General features: G+C 47.6%; 1 protein-coding gene across 1 annotated transcript in view; it reads left to right on the plus strand.

The window, feature by feature from the left end:
- The window catches only part of LOC148480561 (methionine-R-sulfoxide reductase B2, mitochondrial-like), a 38196-nt gene extending 13332 nt beyond the window's left edge, over window positions 1-24864 (plus strand). Inside the window, exons 2-5 of the mRNA XM_088454218.1 lie at window positions 13275-13381; window positions 16476-16552; window positions 19620-19767; window positions 23622-24864. Of these exons, the coding sequence (XP_088310344.1) occupies window positions 13275-13381; window positions 16476-16552; window positions 19620-19767; window positions 23622-23720 (431 nt within the window). The 3' untranslated portion in view covers window positions 23721-24864. The remainder of the gene's footprint in view (window positions 1-13274; window positions 13382-16475; window positions 16553-19619; window positions 19768-23621) is intronic.
- Window positions 24865-26202: the final 1338 nt, after the last annotated feature.

Below are 26202 nucleotides of genomic sequence, written 5' to 3' on the forward strand. Positions count from 1 at the left end.
CAAAGCGCTTACAACCCTCGTGGGCCAGTTAGCTCCACAGCCTGCCCTCACTCAGATGGGTTTGTCCCAGCAGTCAGTGGTGTTGTCACCCATGCAGGGTTTCCCAAGACAATTGATGGTACCCCACAGTCTCCCTATTTCCCCTCCTCAGGTCTCTCATGAGCCTGCATGGGTTAATTCGTTAACAAGTTCTGTACAGCAGTTGTCAGAAGTGTTGCAAGGGGAGTCTGTGATGCGGCCTCACAAACGGCCGGTGGCGTCTCTGTCTGCTCCTTATGAGAATGACGACGGGACGTCCGATGATGGGGAGATTCTGGATCTTTCTGACCAGGAACCTTCCCGTCCTAAAGAGTCGGACGCTAAGTCTAAGATGTATATACCTGGCCTTATTCGTGCAGTCCGTACTGCTTTAGTTATTGAGGATGAGGAGCCTCCGGTATCAAAGTCTAAGTACGCCTTTTTCAAAGATGTTAAAGGAGATACCACAGTGTTTCCTCTTTCGGGGCAATTAGTTGACCACCTGGAGGAAGCGTGGAAACAGCCAGGCAAACGATATCAGCCTCAAAGGCGTTTAGCAGTGGCGTATCCGTTTGCGGACAATTATTTTGCCAAATGGGAATCCCCGCCTCAGGTGGATTCTCATGTGACACGCCTTGTCCATAGTGCCACATTACCCATGCCATCCATGTCCTCCCTTAAGGATGCTACGGACCGCAAGGTGGAGATCTGCCTGAAGTCCGCCTATTCCCTTGCGGTGGGGACAGCGCGGCCGGCTATGGCCATTTGCTGGGTTGCCCGAGCTATGGAGCGCTGGGCTGATGCGTTGGAGGCGTCCTTTGATTCCGACTGTTCGGCTGAGCAGACGGAGTTGATCGGCAATCTCCGGGATTCGGCCACTTATATCAACGAAGCGGCCTTGGATATTAGTACCCTGGCGTCTCGAATTTCTTCGGCAGCTGTGGCTGCTCGTCGCACCTTGTGGTTGCGATCCTGGAAGGCGGACGCTGATTCCAAAAAGGGTTTGGAGGCGTTGCCTTTTAACGGAGAAGTTCTCTTCAGTCCGGACCTGGACAAGATTGTAGCCACGCTGGCGGCAGCTAAATCGGCATGTCTCCCGTCGGCTGCTGATCCTTCTTGTTCAGGTACTCCGTCCTTTCGGTCTTATAGGTCCCAGGGTAGGCCTAAGACACAGTCCTTTCCCCGACCGGCTGGTCCCAAGAAATCGGCCAAGCCCCGGAAACAAGCCTGGAGTACCAGACGTCCGGCCCCTAAGCCAGATGACAAGCCTGCGGCCTGACGGTCCGGGCCTCCCTTTGGGGGATCCCAAAGTGGGAGGCCACCTGCTGCAGTTCGCCCGGTGTTGGTCGGTCACCACGGCAGACACTTGGGTTCTCGAGGTGGTCTCACACGGGTATGCCCTCTCCTTCCGGCACAGAGCCCCGGCTCGATTCTTCACCACGGGTCTACCATCAGACCGGAACAAAGCCACGGAGCTGCGGAAGGTTTTGCACACTATGCTCCAGGCTGGAGTTATAGTGCCTGTTCCATTCTCCCAGAGGGGCCAGGGTTTCTATTCCAATCTCTTTTTGGTGCAGAAACCCAATGGGTCGTTTCGTCCGATTCTCAACCTCAAAGCTCTCAACAAATGTTTGCGGGTACCGAAGTTTCGGATGGAGACCCTACGGTCCATCATTCTGGCGCTGGAACCTGGGGACTACATGGTGTCATTGGTCATACAGGACGCTTACCTGCATGTCCCTATTCTTTTGCGCCATCAGCAGTTCCTCAGGTTTGCAATCCGCAGCGACCACTTCCAGTTCAGGGCGTTCGCTTTTGGCCTGGCGACAGCACCACGTGTTTTCACCAAGGTGATGGCGGTCATGACGGCTTCCCTGCGGCTGCAGGGGGTCCGCATATTGCCGTACTTGGATGACCTTCTCTTAGTGGCAGGATCTCCGGAGCTCCTTCTCCGACACTTGGACCTGACCATTGCGCTACTACAACGGCACGGCTGGTTGATAAACTGGCAGAAGTCCACCCTGATCCCGTCTCAGCGGATTCTACACCTCGGAGCCTTATTGGACTCGGGACAGCAACAGATCTTTGTGACGGGGGAAAAGATCGCTGCCTTACAGTCGAGGGTGCGCAGTTGTCTGCAGAGCCGCCGGGTGTCTCTGCACTTGGCGATGAGGTTACTGGGCTCCATGGTGTCGGTATTCGATATGGTGGAATATGCCCAGTTTCACTCAAGACCTCTGCAGCACCTGATCCTGTCCAAATGGAATGGACTGCCTCAGTCTCTGAAATCCCAGTCGATAGTGCTCACTCCGGAGGTTCGCCTGTCCCTTGCCTGGTGGTTGCAGACGACCCATCTCAACAGGGGTCGTCCGTTCTGGGTGGCGAATTGGGTCCTGTTGACAATGGACGCCAGTCTTCGGGGCTGGGGAGCAGTTTCGGGTCCACACTTGTTCCAGGGCAGGTGGACTCCGGCGGAAGCGGAGCTTCCAATAAACATCTTGGAACTCCGAGCGGTTTTCAATGCTCTCCAGCAGGCACATCGGGTTCTCCAGGGTCGCCCAGTGCAGGTCCAGTCGGACAACGCTACCACCGTGGCCTACATAAACCGGCAAGGAGGAACCCGAAGTCGGGCGGCTCTCGTAGAGGTGTCTCGGATCCTGGTATGGGCGGAGCGCAATCTTCCGGCCATATCAGCGGTCTTCATCCCGGGAGTGCTAAACTGAGAGGCGGACTTTCTCAGTCGCCAGGACGTTCATCCGGGGGGGTGGTCCCTGCACCCGGACGTTTTTCAACTGCTGGTGGACAGGTGGGGTCTTCCAGAGATCGACCTCATGGCGTCGCGGCACAACAACAAGTTGCCAGTGTACGGGTCTCGCACAAGAGACGAAGAGGCGTCTCTGGTGGATGCTCTGTCCGTCCGGCAGACGTTCCGGTTTCCTTATCTCTTTCCTCCGGTTTCCCTTCTTCCACGGGTAATCCGGAAATTCAAACAGGAAGGAGGGACGCTCCTGTTGATAGCTCCCGCATGGCCCAGACGGCACTGGTTCTCAGACCTTCAGGGTCTGTCCGGGGACAGTTCTCTGCGGTTGCCGCTACGACCGGACCTTCTGTCACAGGGTCCTTGTCTTCACCCGGACCTGACTCGGCTGTCTTTGACGGCGTGGCTGTTGAGACGGCCATGTTAAGGTCCAGGGGGTTTTCCAGCTCTGTAGTGCGGATCATGCTAAGAGCTCGGAAACCGTCTTCTGCGAGTATATACCATCGCGTGTGGCATATGTTCTTCCAGTAGTGTCGACCGAGAGGTTATGCAACGCGGGAGTTCCGTCTGTCTCGGGTACTCGCCTTCCTACAGGCGGGACTGGACCAGGGGCTTCGCCTTACTTCTTGAAGGTGCAGGTTTTTGCCCTGTCTGTCTGGTTTCACTGTAGGATTGCTACAATCCCAGATGTACGCATCTTTATGCAGGGCATTCTGCGTATTCAGCCGCCTTTTGTTCCACCTGTGGCGCCTTGGGACTTGACTGTGGTCCTGAGGGCTCTCCAAGGACCGCCGTTTGAACCACTGGGCTCAGTGGATCTTATATGGCTAACAGCTAAGACTGTTTTCCTTCTGGCCATAGCTTCGGCCAGACGTGTTTCTGATTTAGGGGCTCTCTCTTGTAGACCCCCTTTCTTGATTTTTCATGGGAACAGGGCAGTGCTACGCACTCGTCCTGAATTTCTTCCCAAAGTTGCTTCCGAGTTTCATGTTAACGAGGAAATAGCTGTTCCGGCCTTCAACTCACCTGGCCTTTCAGTGGGTGAGGCCACTTTGGATGTTGTGCGGGCCTTAAGGACTTATGTTGACCGCACTTCTTCGTTTAGGAAGTCGGACGCCTTGTTTGTCCTCTATGGCTTCTGTAAAAAGGGTTGGCCTGCTTCAAAGCAAACTTTGGCAGCCTGGATCCGTATTGCTATTTCTGAAGCTTATCTTCATGTAGGCCTGCCGGTTCCTCCTTCTGTGAAGGCTCATTCCACTAAGTCTGTGGGTCCTTCGTGGGCAGCTCGACGTGGTGCCTCGGCAGTCCAGATCTGCAAGGCTGCTACGTGGTCCTCTGTCCATACCTTCGTGAGGTATTACAGGTTTGACACCTTCGCCTCTCAGGATGCTTCCTTCGGGCGGCAGATTCTCCTTTCAGCACAGGAGCGTCCCCACCCTTAAAGGATACTGCTTTGGGACATCCCCAAGGTATCCTGTGGATACCCTATGGATCCTGAAGTAGAAAATATGAGATATGGTAAGAACTTACCCTTGTTATCTCTATTTCTACGAAGTCCATAGGGTTCCACAGGGCTCCCGCCCTGTCGCACCTGTGCTGCAGATGGGCTTTACTCTGGTCACCGGTTTTTCCGTCTCCTTCTGATGAGAATGTGATTCTTGTGTGTGTCCAGATCTTTTTTCTCTCTCTTCCTTCTCCTCCTCCGGCCTATGGCTTGGTAACTAACTGAGATGCCTTGGCTCGGGGGCGGGGTATAGGAGGGGGACCCTAGTGCATCTTGGGAGGACTAAAAACTTAACTCTATGGTGCCCGATGCCTGATGTCATCACCTATACCCCAAGGTATCCTGTGGAACCCTATGGACTTCGTTGAAATAGAGATAACAAGGGTAAGTTCTTACCATATCTCATATTTTATTGCCGGCGGACACGGAGCCTCCAATGTGAAGAACGTGACGTCGGCGCAGGGCCGGCCCTAGCCCAAATTTTTTGGTAAGCGAGTATACTTTTTGGCTCCCCCCCTATGCAGTGCCCCTTTTACAGTGCCCCCAGTAGTGGTCCCCCCTGTGCAGTGCCCCTTGTGCTCCCAGTAGTAGTCCCCCTATGCAGTGCCCCCAGTAGTGGTACCCCCTATGCAGTGCCCCTTATATAGTGCTCCCAGTAGTGGTCCCCCCTGTGCAGTGCCCCTTTTTACAGTGCCCGCAGTAGTGGACCCCCCCGTGCAGTGCACCTTGTTCCCCCAGTAGTAGTCCCCCTATGCAGTGCCCCCAGTAGTGGTCCCCCCTATGCAGTGCCCCCAGTAGTAGTCCCCTATGCAGTGCCCCCAATAGTGGTACCCCCTATGCAGTGCCTTTTATATAGTGCTCCCAGTAGTGGACCCCCCTGTGCAGTGCCCCTTGTGCCCCCAGTAGTAGTCCCCCTATGCAGTGCCCCCAGTAGTGGTCCCCCCAATGCAGTGCCCCTTTTACAGTGCCCCCAGTAGTGGTCCCCCCTGTGCAGTGCCCCCAGTAGTAGTCCCCCTATGCAGTGCCCCCAGTAGTGGTCCCCCCTATGCAGTGCCCCTTATATAGTGCCCCCAGTAGTGGTCCCCCCTGTGCAGTGCCCCCAGTAGTAAGCCCCTTATATAGTGCCCCCAGCAGTACTCCCCTCTATGCAGTGCCCCCAATAGTAGTCCCCCCCATGTAGTGCTCCCAATAGTGGTACCCCTTATACAGTGCCCTTTAAACAGTGGCCCCAGTTGTAGTTCCAACCCTATGCAGTACCCCCAGTATTGTCCTTTATATAGTGCCCCCAGTAGTGGTCCCCCGATGCAGTGCCCCCAGTGGTAGTCCCCCCCCTTGTAGTACCCCCAGTCGTAGTCCCCCCCCCTTGTAGTGCCCCTAGTAGTAGTTCCCCCTTGTAGTAGTCCCTCAGTGGAGGTTCCCTCCCATATGCAGTGCCCCTAGTAGTAGCCACCCCCTTGTAGTGCCCCTAGTAGTAGTCCCCCTTGTAGTAGTCCCCCACCCCTTCTTGTGCCCCCAGTGGAGGTTCCTCCCCCCTATGCAGTGCCCCCAGTCATAGCCACCACCTTGTAGTGCCCCTGGTAGTAGTCCCCCCCCTTGTTGTGCCCCCAGTGGAGGTCCCCCCCATGCAGTGCCCCCAGTAGTAGCCACCCCCTTGTAGTCCCCCTTGTAGTAGTCCCCCACTCCTTGTTGTGCCCCCAGTGGAGGTTCCTCCCCCCTTTGCAGTGCCCCCAGTCATAGCCACCACCTTGTAGTGCCCCTGGTAGTAGTCTCCCCCCCCCTTGTTGTGCCTCCCCCCCATGCAGTGCCCCCAGTACTAGCCACCCCCCAGTAGTGCCCCTGGTAGTAGCCATCCCCTTGTAGTGCCCCTGGTAGTAGTCCCCCCTTGTAGTAGTCCCCCGCCTTGTTGTGCCCCCAGTGGAGGTTCCCCCCTATGCAGTGCCCCCAGTAGTAGCCACCCCCTTGTAGTGCCCCTAGTAGTAGTCCCCCAACCATTGTTGTGCCCCCAGTGGAGATTCCTCCCCCCTTTGCAGTGCCCCCAGTCATAGCCACCACCTTGTAGTGCCCCTGGTAGTAGTCTCCCCCCCCCTTGTTGTGCCCCCAGTGGAGGTTCCCCCCATGCAGTGCCCCCAGTAGTAGCCACCCCCTTGTAGTGCCCCTGGTAGTAGCCATCCCCTTGTAGTGCCCCTGGTAGTAGTCCCCCCTTGTAGTAGTCCCCCGCCTTGTTGTGCCCCCAGTGGAGGTTCCCCCCTATGCAGTGTCCCCAGTAGTAGCCACCCCCTTGTAGTGCCCCTGGTAGTAGCCATCCCCTTGTAGTGCCCCTGGTAGTAGCCATCCCCTTGTAGTGCCCCTGGTAGTAGTCCCCCCTTGTAGTAGTCCCCCCCCTTGTTGTGCCCCCAGTGGAGGTTCCCCCCCTATGCAGTACCCCCAGTAGTAGCCACCCCCTAGTGCCCCTGGTAGTAGCCATCCCCTTGTAGTGCCCCTGGTAGTAGCCACCCCCTTGTAGTGCCCCTGGTAGTAGTGCCCCCCAAGTAGGCACATGTAATAAAAAAAAACACTTACCTGAATCCCCGCTCCCGCCACCCGCTCCTCAGTCTGTCCTCCCGGGCCAGGCCGCTCTGCATTATGGGAGAGACGTCATGACGCCTCTCCCATTACCCACTGCCGGAGCCGGAAGATGGTGCGGCTCCTGCAGTGGGCGCAGCAGCTAATGAGAGTCTGACAGACTCTCATTGGCTGCTAATTAGAACAAACACACAGCTGCCGGTGCTGACGGCTGTGTGTTTGTCACTGTGTATGTAGTGCTGACCAAACTCCGTCCTGTCAGCACTACACTACACGCGCGGTGCAGCTGTGTCACAGAGACACAGTCTGCCCGCGGCCCGCATGGTCGCAGCTGAGGCGCCCTCCACTATGTGGCGCCCTACTCAGCTGCGTACCATGCGTATGGGTAGAACCGGCCCTGTATCCGTGGCAACAAGGATACATTGAGGGTGACCGGGAATGCGGGGGGAAGTGCCGGGTGGTAGGCTATATATATATATATATATATATATAGACCATGTTTTGTAAAGAATGCAAAACTTCCAATTCATGATCAGGCATAACAGACTGTCTCTCTGAATACAGTGTTTGCAAATAAGAAGTCATGACCTGCTCATGGAAGGGGGAAGAGCATTCTGTCCATTTTGAAAGAATATGTTTAGTTAACGTTACTATAATAGTTAATAGGGGGATAAAATGCTTTGTTGATGGACTTAGGGCAGAGGTTCCCAAACGCGGTCCTCAAGGCTCCCCAACGGTTCAGGTTTTTGAGATATCCATGGTTAAGCACAGGTGGCTTAATTAGTACCTCAGTCAATTTTATTTAACCACCTCTGCTCAGCCATGGATATCTCTAAAACCTGAACCGTTGGGGAGCCTTGAGAACCGCGTTTGGGAACCTCTGACTTAGGGCAACAGCCTGATTCCTCTGTAGCATGTGTCTGTCCTGTCCTTGTGCAATATATGCCCTATGAACGGTTCAGATGCCATCTCTTGCAGCTGTGCAGAGTGTAGATATCGGAGAGTGTGTTCTAAGTTACAAAGACAGTCTGAGCACTGAGTAGTAAGAGGGCAATCTGCCCACCACTCATTTCCAAATTTTACCAAGGTCTGAGTACAATAGGTCCCGATATATACGTTTTTTGTTTTATATGGAAGAGATTACACTAATGACAGTAATAACATTAAGGTACCAGCATTCTCTGGGGGGTTATAAACCGATAGAAGTGATTGGACATAGGGCCTGATTCAGAGCCGTTCGCTATTTGTGGTCGTTCGTTTAAAAACAAGGGGTGGCTATTCAAATGATCCGTACGCACATTGCAGTCTGTTCACACCTCTAAGTCTGAACGAGCGTGCAAAACATACGCTCGTTTATTTGTTAAAAACGCCCCCTGGCCGCTCGCACCATACGTCATGTCCGCTATTTATTAGATTAATCGAGTACATCGACCAGCGTATGAACTGCTCGCTATTCTTGTGGTTGGTGTTTGCTACCACAAATTTGCGAGCAGTTCTGGCTCTAAATAACCCAGTGACGTGGTCAATGACGCTGCTGTTTTAAATATACACACCCATAAAACGCCCGTTTTGACCTTTAAGCACGCCTGCGTTCGGATCTCCACTCCCCATTTTCAAGCTCCTTCCCCTGTTACCACCCACATACGCCTCATTCTGTCACTCAAAATAGCAGGCCCTCGCTATATTGCGTACCAACGATTTTCGGCCGCACTGACTGGTTCGCGCATGCGTACTAAAAACCGTACGCATGCGCAGATGTGCAAACAACGCTCGGAACGAGCGTACTGCCGCTAACGAGCGGCTCTGAATGAGGGCCATAGTTTTGAAGTTGTAAGAACATATAAAAGTAGCTGTGGCTTAAACCATAATTATTAACAAGGTACTGAAAGGATAACGTCTCTCCCCCAGGGGCTAAAATATCTCTAACTGCTATGATACCCCCACCCCTCCAAATGATAAATGGATGATATATAAGGACGACTGAATTAAGGTTTTTCACAAATCTTAACATGCTTAGAGGGGGTTGGGTACAGGATGCCGGCGTTCGGGATCCCCGAAGTCAAAATCTTGACGCTGGCCTCCCGACAGGTTTAGGATACCGATACCGAAACCTAACCCCCCCCTTCCCTGCAGCCTAAACATAACCCTTCCCCCCCCCAGTGCCTAACCCTAACCTCCCTCCTAGTGCATCCTCCTGGTACCGCTGCTACTTACCTTCGGGATGCCGGCGCTGGAATTCTGACAGGTGTCGGGGTTCCGGCACCTGTATTCTAAGCGACGGCATCTCCTTTGCCAGGATAATGACTATGTCCCGCTTACAGGATAAAGGGTTACTACAGTATGTAAAGATTTATTAATGGCCCACCATGGTATATAGGTGTCTGGAAACAATACTTTGGACATAAGATGGGAAGGAAGGAGTTGCTTGGAGACATCATGTATTGTTCAATAGGTAGATTAGTGTAGGTAGATCTTGCTAGAGGCCAGTCTGAGATGTAACGTTAATGTACTGTGCCGGAAAAATCGAAGATATCAAGAAACGCCAGGCCTCCATCTTTACGTTTTTTTTTACCAGCCCATATAATATTCATAACGAAATACTGATATTTTTCATTCATGAGCACACATTGTAAGTACTTAAATATGAACAACAGTCTAATAAATGAAGCAATATACAGCAGTATCTACGAAACTGTGTTGGAATATGCAGCAAATTTCTCTTGCCAAATCATGTTCTATCTTTTCAGTGTCATACGTGTACCTCTGGTACTGGGTCCTATCTCAGCCTATGCCCTCAGGTTACCACACCAAAAGGCCCTTATTATAAACTATCACTTTTTAAGTAATTGCAAATTCGTTTATGGGACCTGATTCAGAGACTCGATGATGGGCGATCAGCACATGCGAAGGTTCTGTACTGCGCATGTATCGAATGGCATCTGCGACGACAGTTGCAGTGTCCCCTACACCGCAACTGGTTGACATGCTGCGGCCGTTTTGGGGCGGGGAGGGGGTAGCAATGGGCAGCGTCCTAGAAAAAGTAAGTCTTAGGGAAATGGCTAACTTTAGTAAATGCTTATGGGAAATTCCTATCTCTGTGACTAATATAGGACAGAGCGGGTGTTGTACATTATCACAGCTGTCATCACATTTTTCTGATCAGCAGCTGCACCTAAGCACCTAACCGCTGCACATTTAATACAGTACTATAGCTCCACAGTATGATGTGACCAATAGTTTAATATGCTACCGTCCTGCGGCGCCCTGTGCCGTGGCACATGTCGCACCACCATAATTAGGGCCCTGACACCATCTACACATGGTGTAAGCGCTACAGTGACTGTGTTTGTTAAATACAGAAAGGAGGACATAACCCCTTTAGCGAGTAGTAAAGGGGTTATGTCTTGTTCTTAAATGGAGCCCTTTGTACTGTATGTAGGTGATTATCGCTGGCCATATCCCTGCTGTCTATAAATATGGGGAAGCCTATTTATCAAGTATTGCCTTGGTATTTGTAGATTTGCTGTTAACCAAATCTGGGGAAGACTAACAGAATTTTCAGCATAAAATGAATTGTTGGTGAAATACATTTTTTTTTTGTAATGACTTTCGCTGCTGCCCAGAATACCCCAGGGAGAATACTTTTACCAAATAAAAAGTTTCAATAAATTAATAATTTTGCTCCCTGTTATACACATTAACCTTTGATCTCCACACCTGCTACCCATATATGACTCTTGCGCATTGGATGGCTCTGCTCCCTCTGCTCTGACCTCTAATGACAAACTCCTCTAACTAGCTGAATACTTTTCTTGTTCTTCAAGCGGCACTTTCTTCTAATGCTTTCTGGGCCTGATTCAGAGGCGCTCGTAAGCGGCCGCTCGTTCGCTCCGAGCGATGATCGCACATCTGCGCATGCGTATGGGTTGTAATGCGCATGCGCCAACCAGTCAGTGCGGTCGGAAATCATGTGCTCGCAAAATAGCGAGTGCCTGCTAATTTGAGTGACAGGATGAGGCGTTTGTGGGTGGTAACAGGGGAAGGTGCTTGAAAACGGGGAGTGGAGATCCGAACGCAGGCGTGCCACACAGTCAAAACGGGCGTTTTAAGGGTGTGCATAATTAACAAAGCAGCGTCATCGACCACGTCACTTGGTTGTCTTTTAGCCTGAACTGCTCGCATGATTGCGGTAGGAAAATGCTACCACAAGAATAGCGAGCAGTTCATACGCCTTTCGATGTACTCGATTAATCAAATAAATAGCGGAGATGACGTATGATGCGAGCGGCCAAGGGGCGTCTTTACAAAATAGCGAGCGCATGTGTCGGACGCTCGTTCAGACATAGAGGCGTCAACAGACCGCAAATAGCGAGCGCTCAATTTAAATAGCCAACCCCTTTTTCTGAACGAGCGTCCGCAAATAGCGTCCGGCTCTGAATCAGGCCCTCTGGTCAATATTTACTTTATTTCTCTTGGTAGTCCTGTTTCCCACCTCTCTCCTCCCCCCCCCGCCTTCCCTTGTACCAATCCACTTATATGTTTTGGTTTATTGTCAATAACTTTATTTAAAAAAATAGCTCATTTGTAAGGCTTATTCTGTTCATGTTTTTCATATTTTTTTTGTGCGCTTTCTAAATTAAGAATTTTAAAAAATAAAGAAATAATTGCAAACTGATCTTGGTTTCTCTCTGGAATTTATTTGTCCTTGATTATGCTATTTTACCTTGATGCTAAGCATGGTGGCACAGTGGTTAGCACTGCACACATTCAGCACCTACCCAAATGTTTAATTCTAACTAGATTGCTATCTGTATTGAGTATTTATGTTCTCTGTTTTGATGGGTTTTCCTCTTACAGTCCAAAGACTACTGTTAAGTTGGCCATGGTGTTCGTGTGGCTGCAGTAGGGAATTAGATTGTATATTCCTTTGGGGGCATGAACGGAGTGTTGGAGTGTTTGTGTTGCTGTAGTGGGGAATTTATTGTAAGCTCATTTGGGATGTGGACTAATGTATCTGAATAAAGTTCTCTGTTTGTATAGCACCATGCAGTGCTGTACACATACTAGATAACAATAGTAACAGAATGAACAAATTATTTTCCTATGAATAGCTGAATGTCTCTATTCCCCAGTATCTGAGCTGGTATGAAAAACCAAACAAACAATTAAACAGGTATGGTGCTAGGTGTAATGCTGGCCATACACTAGTGCGACCAGCATAAGCTAAGATTCTACTTACGTTTTCCCTTGAACTCCCTGGCAGTCCCAGCCACACGATTGACACACGCTGTACATACGATCACGATATGATGCATCGTGCGTCCGACGTTCGAGCGGCGTCATTTGGAGAAAAATTAAGAAAGACTGATGCATGCACAGGGAGATCCGTGATGCATGCATCTGTCTTTAATAAAATAAACACAGATGCAGGGATGGTTCAGTGGGAACAATCCGTGCATCTGTGAAAAAAAATTAAATGTTTTTTTTAAAACTGTGTGCCCCCCCCAAGGAGCAACCAGCCCCGGATTTTACTTGTGGTTCTCCAAGTACCAGCATGCGGGGGAGGCTGGTTCTGGAAATTACAGGGGGACCCTATACATGGTTATGACTAGCCCGGTGCTGGTTGTGCTTACATACGGGGGACCCCTACATCGTTTGTCCCCCGTATGTTGCCCAACCAGCACTTGGTCACTAAAGCCCGGGGCTGGTTGCTCTTTGGGGGAGCACGCCGTTTTTTTTTATTTTTAAACACTTTTTAAAAAAAACATTTCTCACTGAACCATCCCTGCATCTATGTTTATTTAATTAAAGACAGATGCATGCATTACAGATCTCCCCGTGTGTGCATCAGTCATTTTTCTTAGCTGTAAACAACATTTGGGGGATGAATATACAATATATCTCAATACATTATGGGGTCTATTCACTAAGCCTTGGAGCAAGATAAAGTGGAGAGAGATAAAGTACCAACCAATCAGCTCCTGACATTTTTCAAACATAGCCTGTAACGTGACAGTTAGGAGCTCATTGGCTGGTACTTTATTTCTCGCTACTTTATCTCTCTCCAAGGCTTAGTGAATAGACCCCTATATATGGAAAATATTTTGTTCATACAACACTTTACCTTATTTATACACAATATAAAAGACTTAATGCAACTTTCCCATCTCTAACTAACGCTGTCAAGCTGCATCTCTACTCTGTTGTTGGTCGTAGTCAGAGACATCTGTGCACATGACGTAGAAATACTGCTATGTTTTCAGATGCACTTAATTCAAGATATGTCTGACTCACAATATATAAAACAACAACTTGTAAGACAGAATTTTGACACTTACAGTTGGGTTTCAAAATGTGTAGATCTCTTGATTTAGGCCCACAGTGTACATGTCAATATTCCAATGACAAATTATGTAACCATTTCTTTTTAAGGCAGAGGATCACTTACAAGATATGATGAAACTGTTGTCTCTACTGACTGGCAAGAAAAACTCACCCCGGAGCAGTACTACGTAACCAGGGAAAAGGGCACAGAGCTGGTAAGTGGCCTGAGATAAAGACAACTTCCTTGTATATAAACAATGAGCAGATCTCATCCATTGGTCCTCATGCTGGTTGGTAAATTGGATCTATGGTCAATTTTACTGTTTAAAATGTAACTGTTTAGAAATCTTAGTAGACTGTTCTTAAAAGACTAAGGGGCCTATTCATTAAACGTAAAAATTCAATGGAGATAATTAGATTTAGAACTCTCATGGAGTTCTAGCTAATTATAGGTGGAATTCATCATTCCACCTCTCCATAAGTATCTATTCCGAAAAGCTGTCATTTTTGCGATGACAGCTTTTCGGGAAATAGATGCTTTTCCCTGCCTACACTACCTTATCGCATCTGGAAACAGTGCTGCGCATGCGCTGTTACATCTGTAAAACCAGCGCATGCGCAGCACTGCCTACAGATGCGTTAAGTTTCGTACCCCCCCCCCCCGACCTCCCCCCACTCACCTTCCCCCCCCCCCGACTTACCTGTCCGCGCAGCAGCCTCCGGCTCCGTCCTGCTGGTCTGTCATGTGGTTTCCCAGCAGACCACATGACAGATTAGAAAAAAAAATTTTTTTTTTTTTCTTTTTCTAAACTTTCTTGTGCTCTGCTGGGGAGCACACATGTCCGACCAGCCTCCGGAGCCTGAGGACGCAGCAGAGCGCCGGAGGGACTCGTCGGGGGACCTGCACACGCTGATACAGGTAAGTGGATTCTGCTATTCGCCACCTCACAGTGGCGAAAAGTAACTGCATCAAATTCCGAAAATTGATAATTTTCAGAATTTGATGAATACCATAATTTCCACATCCCCATACTAATGTATGGGGAGTGTGGAAATTAACGCAGGGGAACTTAACAAGGAGATATCTGTGATATCTCCTGTGTTAAGTCTGTTCATGAATACCAAAATAACATTATTTAAGGAAAATGTCCTTAAAAACTTTATTTTAGTGTTGATGAATAGGCCCCATAGGGCCATATGTATCAAGCTTTGGGGGTATATTTACTAAAGTGCAGGTTTTTTTGAAGTGGAGATGTTGCCCATAGCAACTAGTCAGATTCTACTTAACAACATTTATTTAGCACCTTCTAAAAGATAATCTGCTTGTTTGCTATGGGCAAAATCTTTACTTCTATAAACTCGCACTTTAGTAAATATACCCCCTGGAGAGAGATAAAGTGGAGAGAGATAAAGCACCAACCAATTGTTATGATTCATGTGAATAATGGCACGAAACCCCTAGAACCACGCTACAGAAGTCTTTGCCTATAACAGCCGCAATTTTCCTCATAGTGAGAGATGCTCTCAATGTTACTAAGATGCCGCCAGGACTTCACCAATTAACATGTAACCTCAGGGTTAAAGCTGGAGTAACTGGATACAATATGTGAGTATACTGAAGCTGTATGGTTTGATACGTGGTTTTAATAATAGCAACTGAAGCTGTATTACAAAAGATAGCTTGGCAATGGTAACTGCAGGCAAATAGCACTTTTCCCAATAATGAGAACTGAAGCTGTATAGTTTAAACAAGTAGCTTGATATTGGTAATTGCAGACAGCACTTTTCAAAGATAAGTAAAGCAATACTAAACAACACAGTGATGCAAATGATAGGAGACCATAGACCAGACTGGACGTGCACAAATGAATCAGGATACCAGCAATACAGAGCTTCACCAGGCTTCAAGATCAGCAGGCATGAAGCTATGACTGACAAGGAAGTAGAAGCCTGTCAGCCTTTTACTACACACACAGACCAATCACAAAGCATCAACCAAGACAATTCCACTGCAAGTGAAATATGCTACAGGTGAGCGGCTAGGTGAGTGTCCCAGCTAATTGACACCAGCTGCATGTATTCCTGTGCAGCCTTTGTTCAGTTTCACACACGTCCCAGTCTCCTAACAATGACCAGGACCAGCATTCAAAGCAGCTGCTGACACGGGAGGCAATCGGGAAGCCGACTGCCTAAATACCTGCAGCCGGCTTCCCGACTGTCTTATCCCGGCAAGGGGGAAATGCCGGGCGTCTAGATGTAGACGCCCGCATTTCCCTGACGCCGGGAGACCGGCGCCCGGCATCACGATCGTAGTGATGCCTGGCGTCGCGAGCGGACAGCCGCGGGGGGGGAGGGTTAGGTTTAGGGCTCCCGGGGGGGACTTAGGGTTAGGCACCCCCCCGGGAGGGTTAGGGTTAGGCTAGGGGGAGGGAGGGTTAGGCACCCCCGGGGGGGACTTAGGGTTAGGCACCCCCCGGGGGACTTAGGTTTAGGCAGCGGGGAAGGGTGTGGTTAGGGTTAGGCACTTAGAGGGGGGATTAGGGTTAGGCACATGGGGGGGAAGTTAGGGTTAGGCACCCCTAAGGAGGGTTAGGGGGGTTAGGTTAGTAAATACTTACATATCCACGATCGGGATTTCCAGCGCTGTCGGGCTTCCGCTGCGTCGCACTCTGCTCCTGTCGGTTTGCCGCTGACGGGCGGCCGGCGGTATTTCATACCAATCCCGCTGACACTGGTGTTCAGATCTCCTAGCAACCAGCTGGATGCCTCACTGCCCACCACAGCTACTAACACCAAACACCTCCGAACAATAATTTTTCTAACACAGACCCAGATTTATCAACAAGTGATATTCTTGTTATCACTTGGCACTAATCTTAAATGGTGCTCCAACCAATCAGCTCCTAACTGTCATTTTTAAAACACATGACAGTTAGGAGCTGACTGATAACAAGAATGACACTCCTTGATAAATCTGGGCCTGTGGCCTGATTCAGACCCGCTCGCAAGCGCTTGAGCGCTCGCAAGTGGGTCGATGGTGGGCTCTGCGCACGACCATCACGACCATCATCCTGGCCGCTCGCAATAGTTGTAGGAGGCCGCACATAAAAAAAAAAAAACGCCATGATTCAGAGCGAGCACTCTTTCAGAGCGTCCGTTTCTGAATCAGGCCCTGTGTTTGAAAAATGACAGGAGCTGATTGGTTGGTCCTTTATCTCTCTCCACTTTATATCTCTTTAAGGCTAGATACATCTCCCCCATATTGTGCATTTGAGTCAGGTTGAATTAATAGCCAATCTGTTTCCTTAGCCTTTCAGTGGCATCTACCTGAACAACACAGAAGAAGGAATGTATCATTGTGTCTGCTGTAACACCCCGCTGTTCAGGTAAAATACAGTTATTTGGCTGATTGCCGCTCTCTCTCCCCAGTTACTTCTCAGATTACTGCAATATGAGCACACTGAGGAAGTAATAGAGAAATAAAGACCTGGCTGTAACCATAACCATTCTGTCAGAAACTATACCTCTGCGTTATTTGCTGAGAGGCAACAGTTAGACACGTTAAACCCATTTTTACGCCTTCCTGTATAATGTATCTAGTGGAGTTCTAAAGAAATATTTGTAGCAGCATAAAAGTAGAGGAAGCTGCGGTAACAACTGCTACTAGGCCCCAGGGACCTCCTCTATGGTACACGGACTCCGTACTGACTGTTTCCTTACCTCTTTGTTTGGCCAGTACTAATTGTGTAGGAGACTTAATAAATTGGAAGCTTCCAAGTAGGTAATGCAGATAAAGTTTAGGGTTGGGAAAAGGTTTGGGGTGGGGGCATCTCTGTTTTACAGCGGACATCAAAGATCTTAAAACTATGCCTCCGTGTGTACAGAAAGACTTTATGTACAGTACATGCTGCCCCAGTGCCTGCCACTTGCAGGAGATAGTCATTAGTAAATCAACCATATGAAGCACGGACATTGTGCTAGTTGTCTTTGTAGGCTAAGGGGCAAATTTACTAAAGGTCGATTTCAATCGAAGTTGTTTTGCTGGGGCTGAATCGCACATTTACTAACAGACAGTTTTTGATTTTGTTTTTTAAGTGTTAGTAAATATGTGATTTAGCCTCAGAAATAAAACATCGATTTAGATCGATTGAAATCGACCTTTATTAAATTCTCCCCTATATCCTAATTAATTATCCTATCTTTTCTCTAGTGTTTTGTGTAACATTTCTTGTACTGGGCATTTGTACAATTTGCTTCTGTCTTTTGAGTTGTATTGATAGGAGGGCCAGGAGCATTCACCTAAAAATGTCAAATTGGTGAAAAATGGTACCTATATGATTAAATCACGCAATTTTGAGTTGTGTTTGTAAACGAGTGTAAATGCTAAAACTACTAAAAAAAAAAGTCTATTTTATAATGATCGGCTCAGTTGTGGCACCTTTGTGAGCTGGCTGGATAAAAATGTTACCTAAACCAATGTTAGATAGAATTTTTTTTTCTATTGCCTTTATTTCAAATCTCTAGCTCAGAGCAGTGATACAAGATAGATAAAAATCTGCGCTTCAACCGCGGGTGCAGCTAAACATTACCAAGGTGACCTACACCAAACAAGTAAATCAAAAACAGGAAATTTTTTATATAGCGCAACCTTCAGGTCACAGATCAGTTTTATCACCATTTATATGTATTTTTCAATAGTCTTTATATTGTCCAGAATTCTAGAGTACTTGGAGTAAAGTTCCATCCACATCCACATTTAGGACCTTATTCAGAGGCGGCCGTACGGTCTACGACCGCACGGCCGCCTTGATGTTTGGACCGACAGCGCCGGTCGTAGCGGGTCTCTTTCCAAAGGGGGCGAGCTGTCGATGTTGATTGACAGCTCGCCCCGTTTGGAAGGCGGGCCGGGGGGGTGGCAGCCCAAACGGAGGCGTTCCCATGGGAACGCCTGCCGTTTGGGGGAGGCCCCACTGACATCACTAGTGATGTCAGTGGAGAGCTTCCGGCTCTGACAGAGCCAGAAGCTCTCCGGGGCTTACGACAAGTGAGACCCTACCCTAGGGTCTCGTCGTAAGCCCCGATGGTCGCGATGGTCTCTGACCATCGCGACCATCACCCGAGCGGTCGTTAGAGCTGTGGGTGTAAACCCACAGCCTAACGACCGAAACAGAGGCGGGCGGTCAGGATGCAAGCGGCCGCCCAGTTTCTGAGCGACCACTTGCATCCTCCGACCGCCTCTGAATGAGGGCCTTAATACGGTCCTTCTGGTCTCCTTAAACTAACATTGGATAAGTATCATTCCATTTATACACAGGGGAGAAAAAGAAAAAGGATCTGCAAAAGTGAAATACCGTTTATTTTTCTTAAAGTTGTGGATAAAGTATAAACAAATTTTAAAACATAAAATGTCACGAAATCACACCTTATATACAGATAGGGTATTGTACCAGATTGTGTGGGCGTACACAGCACACCTATGCTCGCGTAAAAGTGTCCAAACACCTCCCGGGATCAGGAGTCTGCAGTACTCTTTCAAGGTGTCCAAATGTTCCCCAGATGCGTGGCCACCAATCCAGTACCTCCTTCTGTCAATCTCCCAACGCGTTTCAACTCCATCTGTCAAGGTGTAATTAAATGGTGGCCAGGTCCCTCTTAAATACCTTAAGAACTATTCCCTGCCAAAAGGTGTATCAACATACTTCTCAGTTCTGCCTTCCAAAATATCAGGATCATCCAGTCCAGACCCAAAAATAATTCCAACCTTCACAGCGTGTACTGGAGCAGTGTTGTGTCTATCGGCTACTATGAGATGACACCGATAAAGTGAACGGTGATAAGGTACCAGCCAATCAGCTCCTAACTGCTATGTAACAGGCTGTGTTTGAAAAATGGCAGTTAGTTGATTGGCTGGTACCTTATCACCATTCACTTTATCTCCTAACAAAGCTTAGTAAATAGACCCCACAAAATGTTAGAACAGCCCCAGAGAGGACGGCAACATAATAAAAGATCGATTTCCTTCTAATAATAATTAATGGCATTAGCTGCAAATGGATTAAACAGAATTGCAGAGCAGTTATGGATAGGATGGCAGTTTAATAAACGCTGCAGGTGGCCAAAGCCCAACATATCTTTAATAATACAAGAAATTGGCATTAGATGCAAATGAAACAAACAGAAAAGGCAGACGAGATAGTATTTTTCTATTGAAACTCTTGAACCCCTACTATTGCCTTTCTATAACCCACTTACAAAGTGCTCCGACTATGAAGTCCTTGGCTGGGTTCCTTCTGGTATTTCCCCATTCATAATGAGCGTTCTGAAGCTGCCAACAAGATTAAATTAAGAGATTGTTAGAGAAAAAAAAACATTTAATAATCTATTATGTTATTATCCTGAACCCTGGGGTATTCGCAATTTCTGTATTTTATTTATTTTTACCGTTATCTGTAGTTCAGACAAGAAGTATAATTCTGGGACAGGTTGGCCCTCCTTTTGGGAAGCCCACGGCACTGTTGAAAACAATGAAAGCAACACAAATGTACTCAGGCGGCCGGATAACTCGCTGGGATGCGCCGGAACTGAAGTTATTTGCAAAGAGGTAAACATCACGGTTTTGTGTATAAAATGTTATAGGGGACTTATATAGCTGCCGTTGTATATAAGTAATGTCATCTTTGTGCATCTGAAGTACAATACCTTTATTATAAATGAGTATATATCTGGGACTGGTACATCTCTGCCATTTGGTTCCAGGAGGACAGGCCTTGTTTCTGCTGCTATAACTTTTGTCATCTTGGATGATTGTTCTTATAACGTGCAGAATATGCTGACACATAAAGGAGATTTCCAGCTTCCTTACAGCTTTCCAGTAATTCTTCTCACCCCGCCTAAGTCACTAAAACCTTATAGGTCACTGAAGTTAGAGATCTTCCCTCTGATGCGCCCCTGCTCGGTCAGTGCTCCAGTGCCTGGAGAGTAAAGAGTTAGGGGTTGTTGGGGCACTGCTGATAGGACAAGCTGTAGAACACCATAGCTGTCCAAGCAGCAGCTTCCCTATAATGGTCGCAAGCTCTGCACATTTCCAGCACCTCCATGGGCTTATCTTGGCTAGTAACTGGTAATATACTACTCCAGGCCCAGACAACCTATGGCTTTCAAGGTGATATGAAACTACAGGTCCCAGAATACCTTCATAGCTGTCAGTTATCTGACAAGGCATTCTGGGGCTTGTAGTTTCAGTACATGCCAAGATCCACATATTGTGCAGTCCTGCGCTAACCAAGGAAAACTAAACTCCCCCCAAATATTCAGAGATCCAATTTAGAAGCCAGGCTCTTTCTTTCTTTTTGTTATGCTTTCTTTATATTTGTTAAATGTTTTTAATATGAATAAATAATATGCATATTATGAAATGCTACTGAAATGTTCAGACAGCCACAAATTGCTGTCATGTTGCAGTCGACGGCTACAACATGATAGCAGTAAGAAAAACAACCCCAACTCACTCATCCCAAAATGCCCCAATATACTCACTCCTCAGACTTCTCAGTTACCACAAATGCTCCCTCTAACCCAGGCATGTGAAACACGCAGCCCGAATCAACATTTTATACTGCCCAAATATATATAATATGCGGCCCACACCCCTGCCCCCCTCCGATCGGGCAGTGTTTACTTTATTTAAAACTTGCAGCACTGGTCTTTGAAGCAATCAGAGACAGAAGTCTATGATCGTTTCAGAGGCCAGCGTTCCCAGTGATGCAGCGCGCGGGAGATGTCATGACGTCACCCGCGATGAGAGGAGCCTGCGTCTGCCGCTCTGGATCTAATTAGATCCTGTCAGCGTCTATGCAGGACGGTGGGAGTGATGACAGCGTGGACTGGAGCGGTACCCAACTGCCATCGTCAAGAAAGGTAAGTACTGCACAGGTGAGTGGGGCCTGTTCTATACTGGGAGGGGGCACAGCATAAGGGGCACTACTGGGGGCACAACATAAGGTGCACTATTAGGGGCATTACTGGGGGCACAGCATAAGGTGCACTATTAGGGGCATTACTGGGCGCACAACATAAGGTGCACTACTAGGGGCATTACTGGGGGAACAGCATAAGGTGCACTACTGGAGGCACTGCATATGGGGCACTCCTAGGGGCATTACTGGGGAACAACATAAGGGACACTACTAGGGACATTACTGGGGCACAGCATAAGGGGCACTACTGGGGCACAACATAAGGTGCACTACTAGGGGCATTACTGTGGGCACAGCATAAGGTGCACTACTGGGGGCACAACATAAGGTGCACTACTAGGGGCATTACTGGGGGCACAGCATAAGGGGCACTACTGGGGGCACAACATAAGGTGCACTACTAGGGGCATTACTGGGGGCACAGCATAAGGTGCACTACTGGAGGCACTGCATATGGGGCACTTCTAGGGGCATTACTGGGGAACAATATAAGGGGCACTACTAGGGACATTACTGGGGCACTGCATAAGGGGCACTACTGGGGGCTTTGCATAAGGGGCATTGCTGGGGGCACAACATAAGGGGCCTTACTGGGGACACTGCATAAGGGGCACTACTAGGGATATTACTGGGGGCACTGTATAAGGGGCACTACTGGGGCACTGCATACTGGGCACTACTGGGTGCACTGCATAAGGGACATTGCATAATGGGCACAACCTCTGGGGGCATTGCATAAAGCGCTCCAATACAGGGATGAATTGCATAAGGGACACTACTACAGGGGGCACTGCATTAGTTTCTATTAATAATAAACTTTTAAAAATTGCATATAAGACTTTTTTCTTGTTGCGGCCCACACACTTGGACCTTCATACATGCTTTAACCTAAAATGTGCACCACATGCCCTTAGATCGTACATATACTTCAAAACTTCATTCAGACTCCCACCTACCCTGTCATACCACTTAGAACTGCTCCACCTTTTACTGGTAGTGCCTGCAGTTACCCACCACTAATCTAATGGCCACTAATAATAGTCACTAATTACTAATCAGTGCTGTGTGTCCTTTCTATGGGCCTGAGTCATCACGGATCGCAATTGCAACCGCGTACGCAGATGGGCCGATGGTGCGTACTGCACATGCGTATGCACCGCAGTGCACATTGCGCAGGTCAGCATTGCGATCTCGTACGCAGATACAAAGCCATCGCGGAGTGATGGGACATCAGCGTTTTGGGGGTGGTGACGGGGGAGTGGTCGTAAAAACGTTGGCCTGCCTGTCCCTTTGAACGCTGTATCCTGGGCGTGCATAAATTAGCCACTGCGATGGCATACGCAGCCTGAGTACTCACTGCGTGTGACGAGACTTGCAGTTTCTGAGACAGGTCAGAGCTGCTGTCGTTCTGCGCGGGGGCCGATGTTACCGATGTATAGGCAGGACTGCGAGGTATTACGGATGTGAGAAAGCGGTGGTGGGAGGCTCTATGCTGGCTGAGTGATTGCAAACTTCAGCATATCTTCGCAGTACAAATGCGTGTGTAATCGCAGCTGGCATCACAATAGCGATCTGTGCTGTATCAGGCCCTATGTTGTGCAGAGGAAATGTGATGGAAAAGTCGGCTGCTCTGGTCATGTTGAGTGTTTTTCTCATGTTTTATGACCAGCTGATCATCACCTGTGGTCTTATGGTTTTACAGGTGAAGATCTGTGGGCCATACAGCAGGGAATAACGCTGAGTAGGGGGAGTAAAGCTAAACTGTAGGCCGTGAATGAAGTCCGGCAGCCTTAGGGCCATCTGTTACCCATCACTTCCCTAGTTGGATTGCTTCAAGAGCAAGCCTACACCTCTGTAAACCAGATGAGGCTTATGGGTTTGTGGGGATGCAGAAATATCAGACAAGCCCAATACCCTTACACCAGTGTTTCCCAACCTCGGTCCTCAAGGCACACTAACAGTCCAGGTTCTAGTGATATCCAGGCTTGAGCACAGATGGTTAAATCAAAATAACTGAGGTACTAATTAAGTCTCCTGTGCTCAAGTATGGCTATCCTCAAAACCTGGACAGTAAGTGTGCCTTGAGGACCGTGGTTGGGAATCTCTGCCTTACACAAACATACAGAATAATTTGGTGTTACCTGCAGAAGCTTGCAATCTAAGATAGATCCATAGAGTATATATATATTTATATATTTTTACAGATGTGTTTCTCCTTATTACTGATTTACTAATAATCGTGGTACTGCCGTGATTATTTAGGTTCCGTATTCGGGAGGGGGGGGGTTCATTTTTATAGACAATAACCCCGCTATGTACTAAGAGAACCCCGCAGGGACAGAGTTTGCGGATACTGCAGTTTCTACATTATATATTATGAAAAAAAAAGCTTGATAAATAGGCCACTAAATGTGTTATTGATGAACTTATTCTAACAAATTAATTAATTAATTTTGTTTTGTTTTTTATTTCTCTTTAGTGTGACGCTCACCTCGGTCATGTGTTTGATGATGGCCCCGCCCCTTCTGGTCAGAGATTTTGTATCAACAGCGTTGCACTTACATTCAAGCCAAGTTAAACAGGACGTTCCGGCAATATACTTAGATTTTTGTTGTATTAAATAATTGTTCTTCTCCCTGGATAACCCCTTCATGTGTATTTTGTATTGACTGTTTTGCCCATTTGTTTATGTACCTTTTTTATACATATATACAGCAACCGGACTGCAAATTATGGATGTAAATTTGTATTTTGTGGAAATAAGCATTTTAATTTATGTTTTATAGGCTTGGCTAATAATCCTAAGAATGCAGCTGATCAATGTACTAGTGACATCACTGGAGCAGGCGGCCACCATGATGTCCCTGCTTTCTAGTGATCTGATTGGCTGTGGTGTCATGATTTTTGCCTCAGGCTACTAAATGGATGCATGATTCAGAGGTGGACGCTAATCCCGTCGCGGCTGTACTGCCCTTAGGCAGCAGTACTGCGAAAATATGCAATTGCTGCAGCCGCTGGGATGTGTAGTTACACCCAGTGTGTCTCAAATCCGCCGCTTGCGTACTCAGACGCTCCATTGTTCGCAAATCTGTCTCAACATCATACATCTGAGCAAGCCTATGGTTGGAAGTAAGCCGCCAGTGCCATTATGACTGCGCACGAAGACGCAGTCGGAGGCAGAGACACGCCGCTGAAACATTCACGACACGCCTGCGTTTCACTCTCCACCTCCCGTTGCCTTCCACAAATGCTAACTGTCAATTACTCTGCGTACAAATCCTCTCAGCGACCACCGTTGGCGATCACACTTGGCGCCCGAGCATTGTGACTTAGGCACATGCGCTTTACAAGAAAATTGCTCAACTGCAAAACATCGTCATTGTGTCGACCGCTCAAATCAGGCCCTAAAACTCTGCTCCGGTAACTGAAAGGGATTATTATTTGTATAACTGTTCTACTGTAACTATCTAGTATAACACGTGTCCATGCTGGACATACATATCATCATTTCCTGGCAGCAATAGGCTGAAGCTGGATGAGGGGAGGGGGTATTTGGGTGTAAGAAATAAGGTTGGTTCATTTATAAGTTCCTCAATAGCTGTGGCCAAAAAAAATCTGTCCGGTGTTTCTAATTCACTGCAAATGTCTGATGTTCTTTATTGTGTAACAAATCATAATTTTCTTTATTGTGTAATAAATCATAATGTTCATTAATGTGTAACAAATCATAATGTTCTTTATTGTGTAACAAATCATAATGTTCATTAATGTGTAACAAATCATAATGTTCTTTATTGTGTAACAAATCATAATGTTCTTTATTGTGTAATAAATCATAATGTTCATTAATGTGTAACAAATCGTAATGTGGACAAATCATTTTCATTCCGTCTGCTCTCAGTGCTTCAGAATTATAACCCCCCAACCCACTGATCAGTAAAATGGAATTTTATTACACATTTGTACATTATTTCAAAGGTAAAGGATGACTACACAGGAAACTGGAATTGCCATAACTTAATTAGAAATGTAAAATATCAATTACCTGTGTTCCGCCACTTCCCCCGCGTCTAGTACTGTAGGTCAGAGCTGCTGCCATCGCTCCTGCTAGCAGCACGTTGTGGTTGGGCAATAAGCTGCCTATGTGATGGTATATCACACTGGTATTCTGGTTTGCTGTCATTCATTTCAGCACAATTATAGGATCTGGACGGTAGAACTTAGACCTATTGTGCTATTTATTTCAGCCTTACTTACTATGTATGTTACATGTTCTGCCTAGTGTAAGTTATATACATATGAGAAGTTACAGGGGTAAATTTACTAAGATACGTGTTGATCCGAGATTGCTATCTCGGGTGAAAATATCACTTTTTTTCTAATCAGGAATTTACTATCCTTAAACTCGGGTGAGTTTTTCATCTTTTGGGGGTGAAATCGGGTGAGTTAATGCTGCAAATTTGTCCGTTTTTATTACTAGAAATTAATTCACCATCAGCTCAAATCGGAAGTACTCTTCATTCATTTCAGCCTAAGCTACGTATTCAATTTGAGCTGAGCCGCAATACTTTTTCGCCTCCCGGGCTTTTCGCCTACATCGCGTGTTTTGCAGGCGGAAAAGTATCGCGCGCGTGCCCGCATATCGCCGTATTCAATTTGAAAGTAGGCAAAAACGGGACCCGGCGAAACTTAAACAAGAGGAAAGTACTGTCAGATTTGGGGATATCAGATTTACACCCCCCAAAAGATGCTCTGACATGGGGGTTTCCTTTGGTACTCCCCGATTTGGCTTGCTGAAGGTATTTGGTGTTTTTAAACGGGCTCAATAGCTGCTAAATAGCATTTTTGTATAAGTGGTGAAGAATAGTATTCAGGAGGTTTTTTTGCAGAAAATAACTTATCCAAGCAAATTTGGGGTACTTGAAAATGGGGGCCAGCATATTTTAAAGTTGCTAAAGATAAGTTTAAAAATTTTTTTAAAAATCCACCTGCCGCAAGCACCTGCAATGAAAAAAACACCTGGGGCATACTTGGGGACCCCCCCAAGAGTCAAGTTCACT

This window comes from Taudactylus pleione, unplaced genomic scaffold (genome assembly GCF_031769625.1).
Source record: "Taudactylus pleione unplaced genomic scaffold, aTauple2 ptg000610l, whole genome shotgun sequence".
NCBI lineage: Eukaryota > Metazoa > Chordata > Amphibia > Anura > Myobatrachidae > Taudactylus > Taudactylus pleione.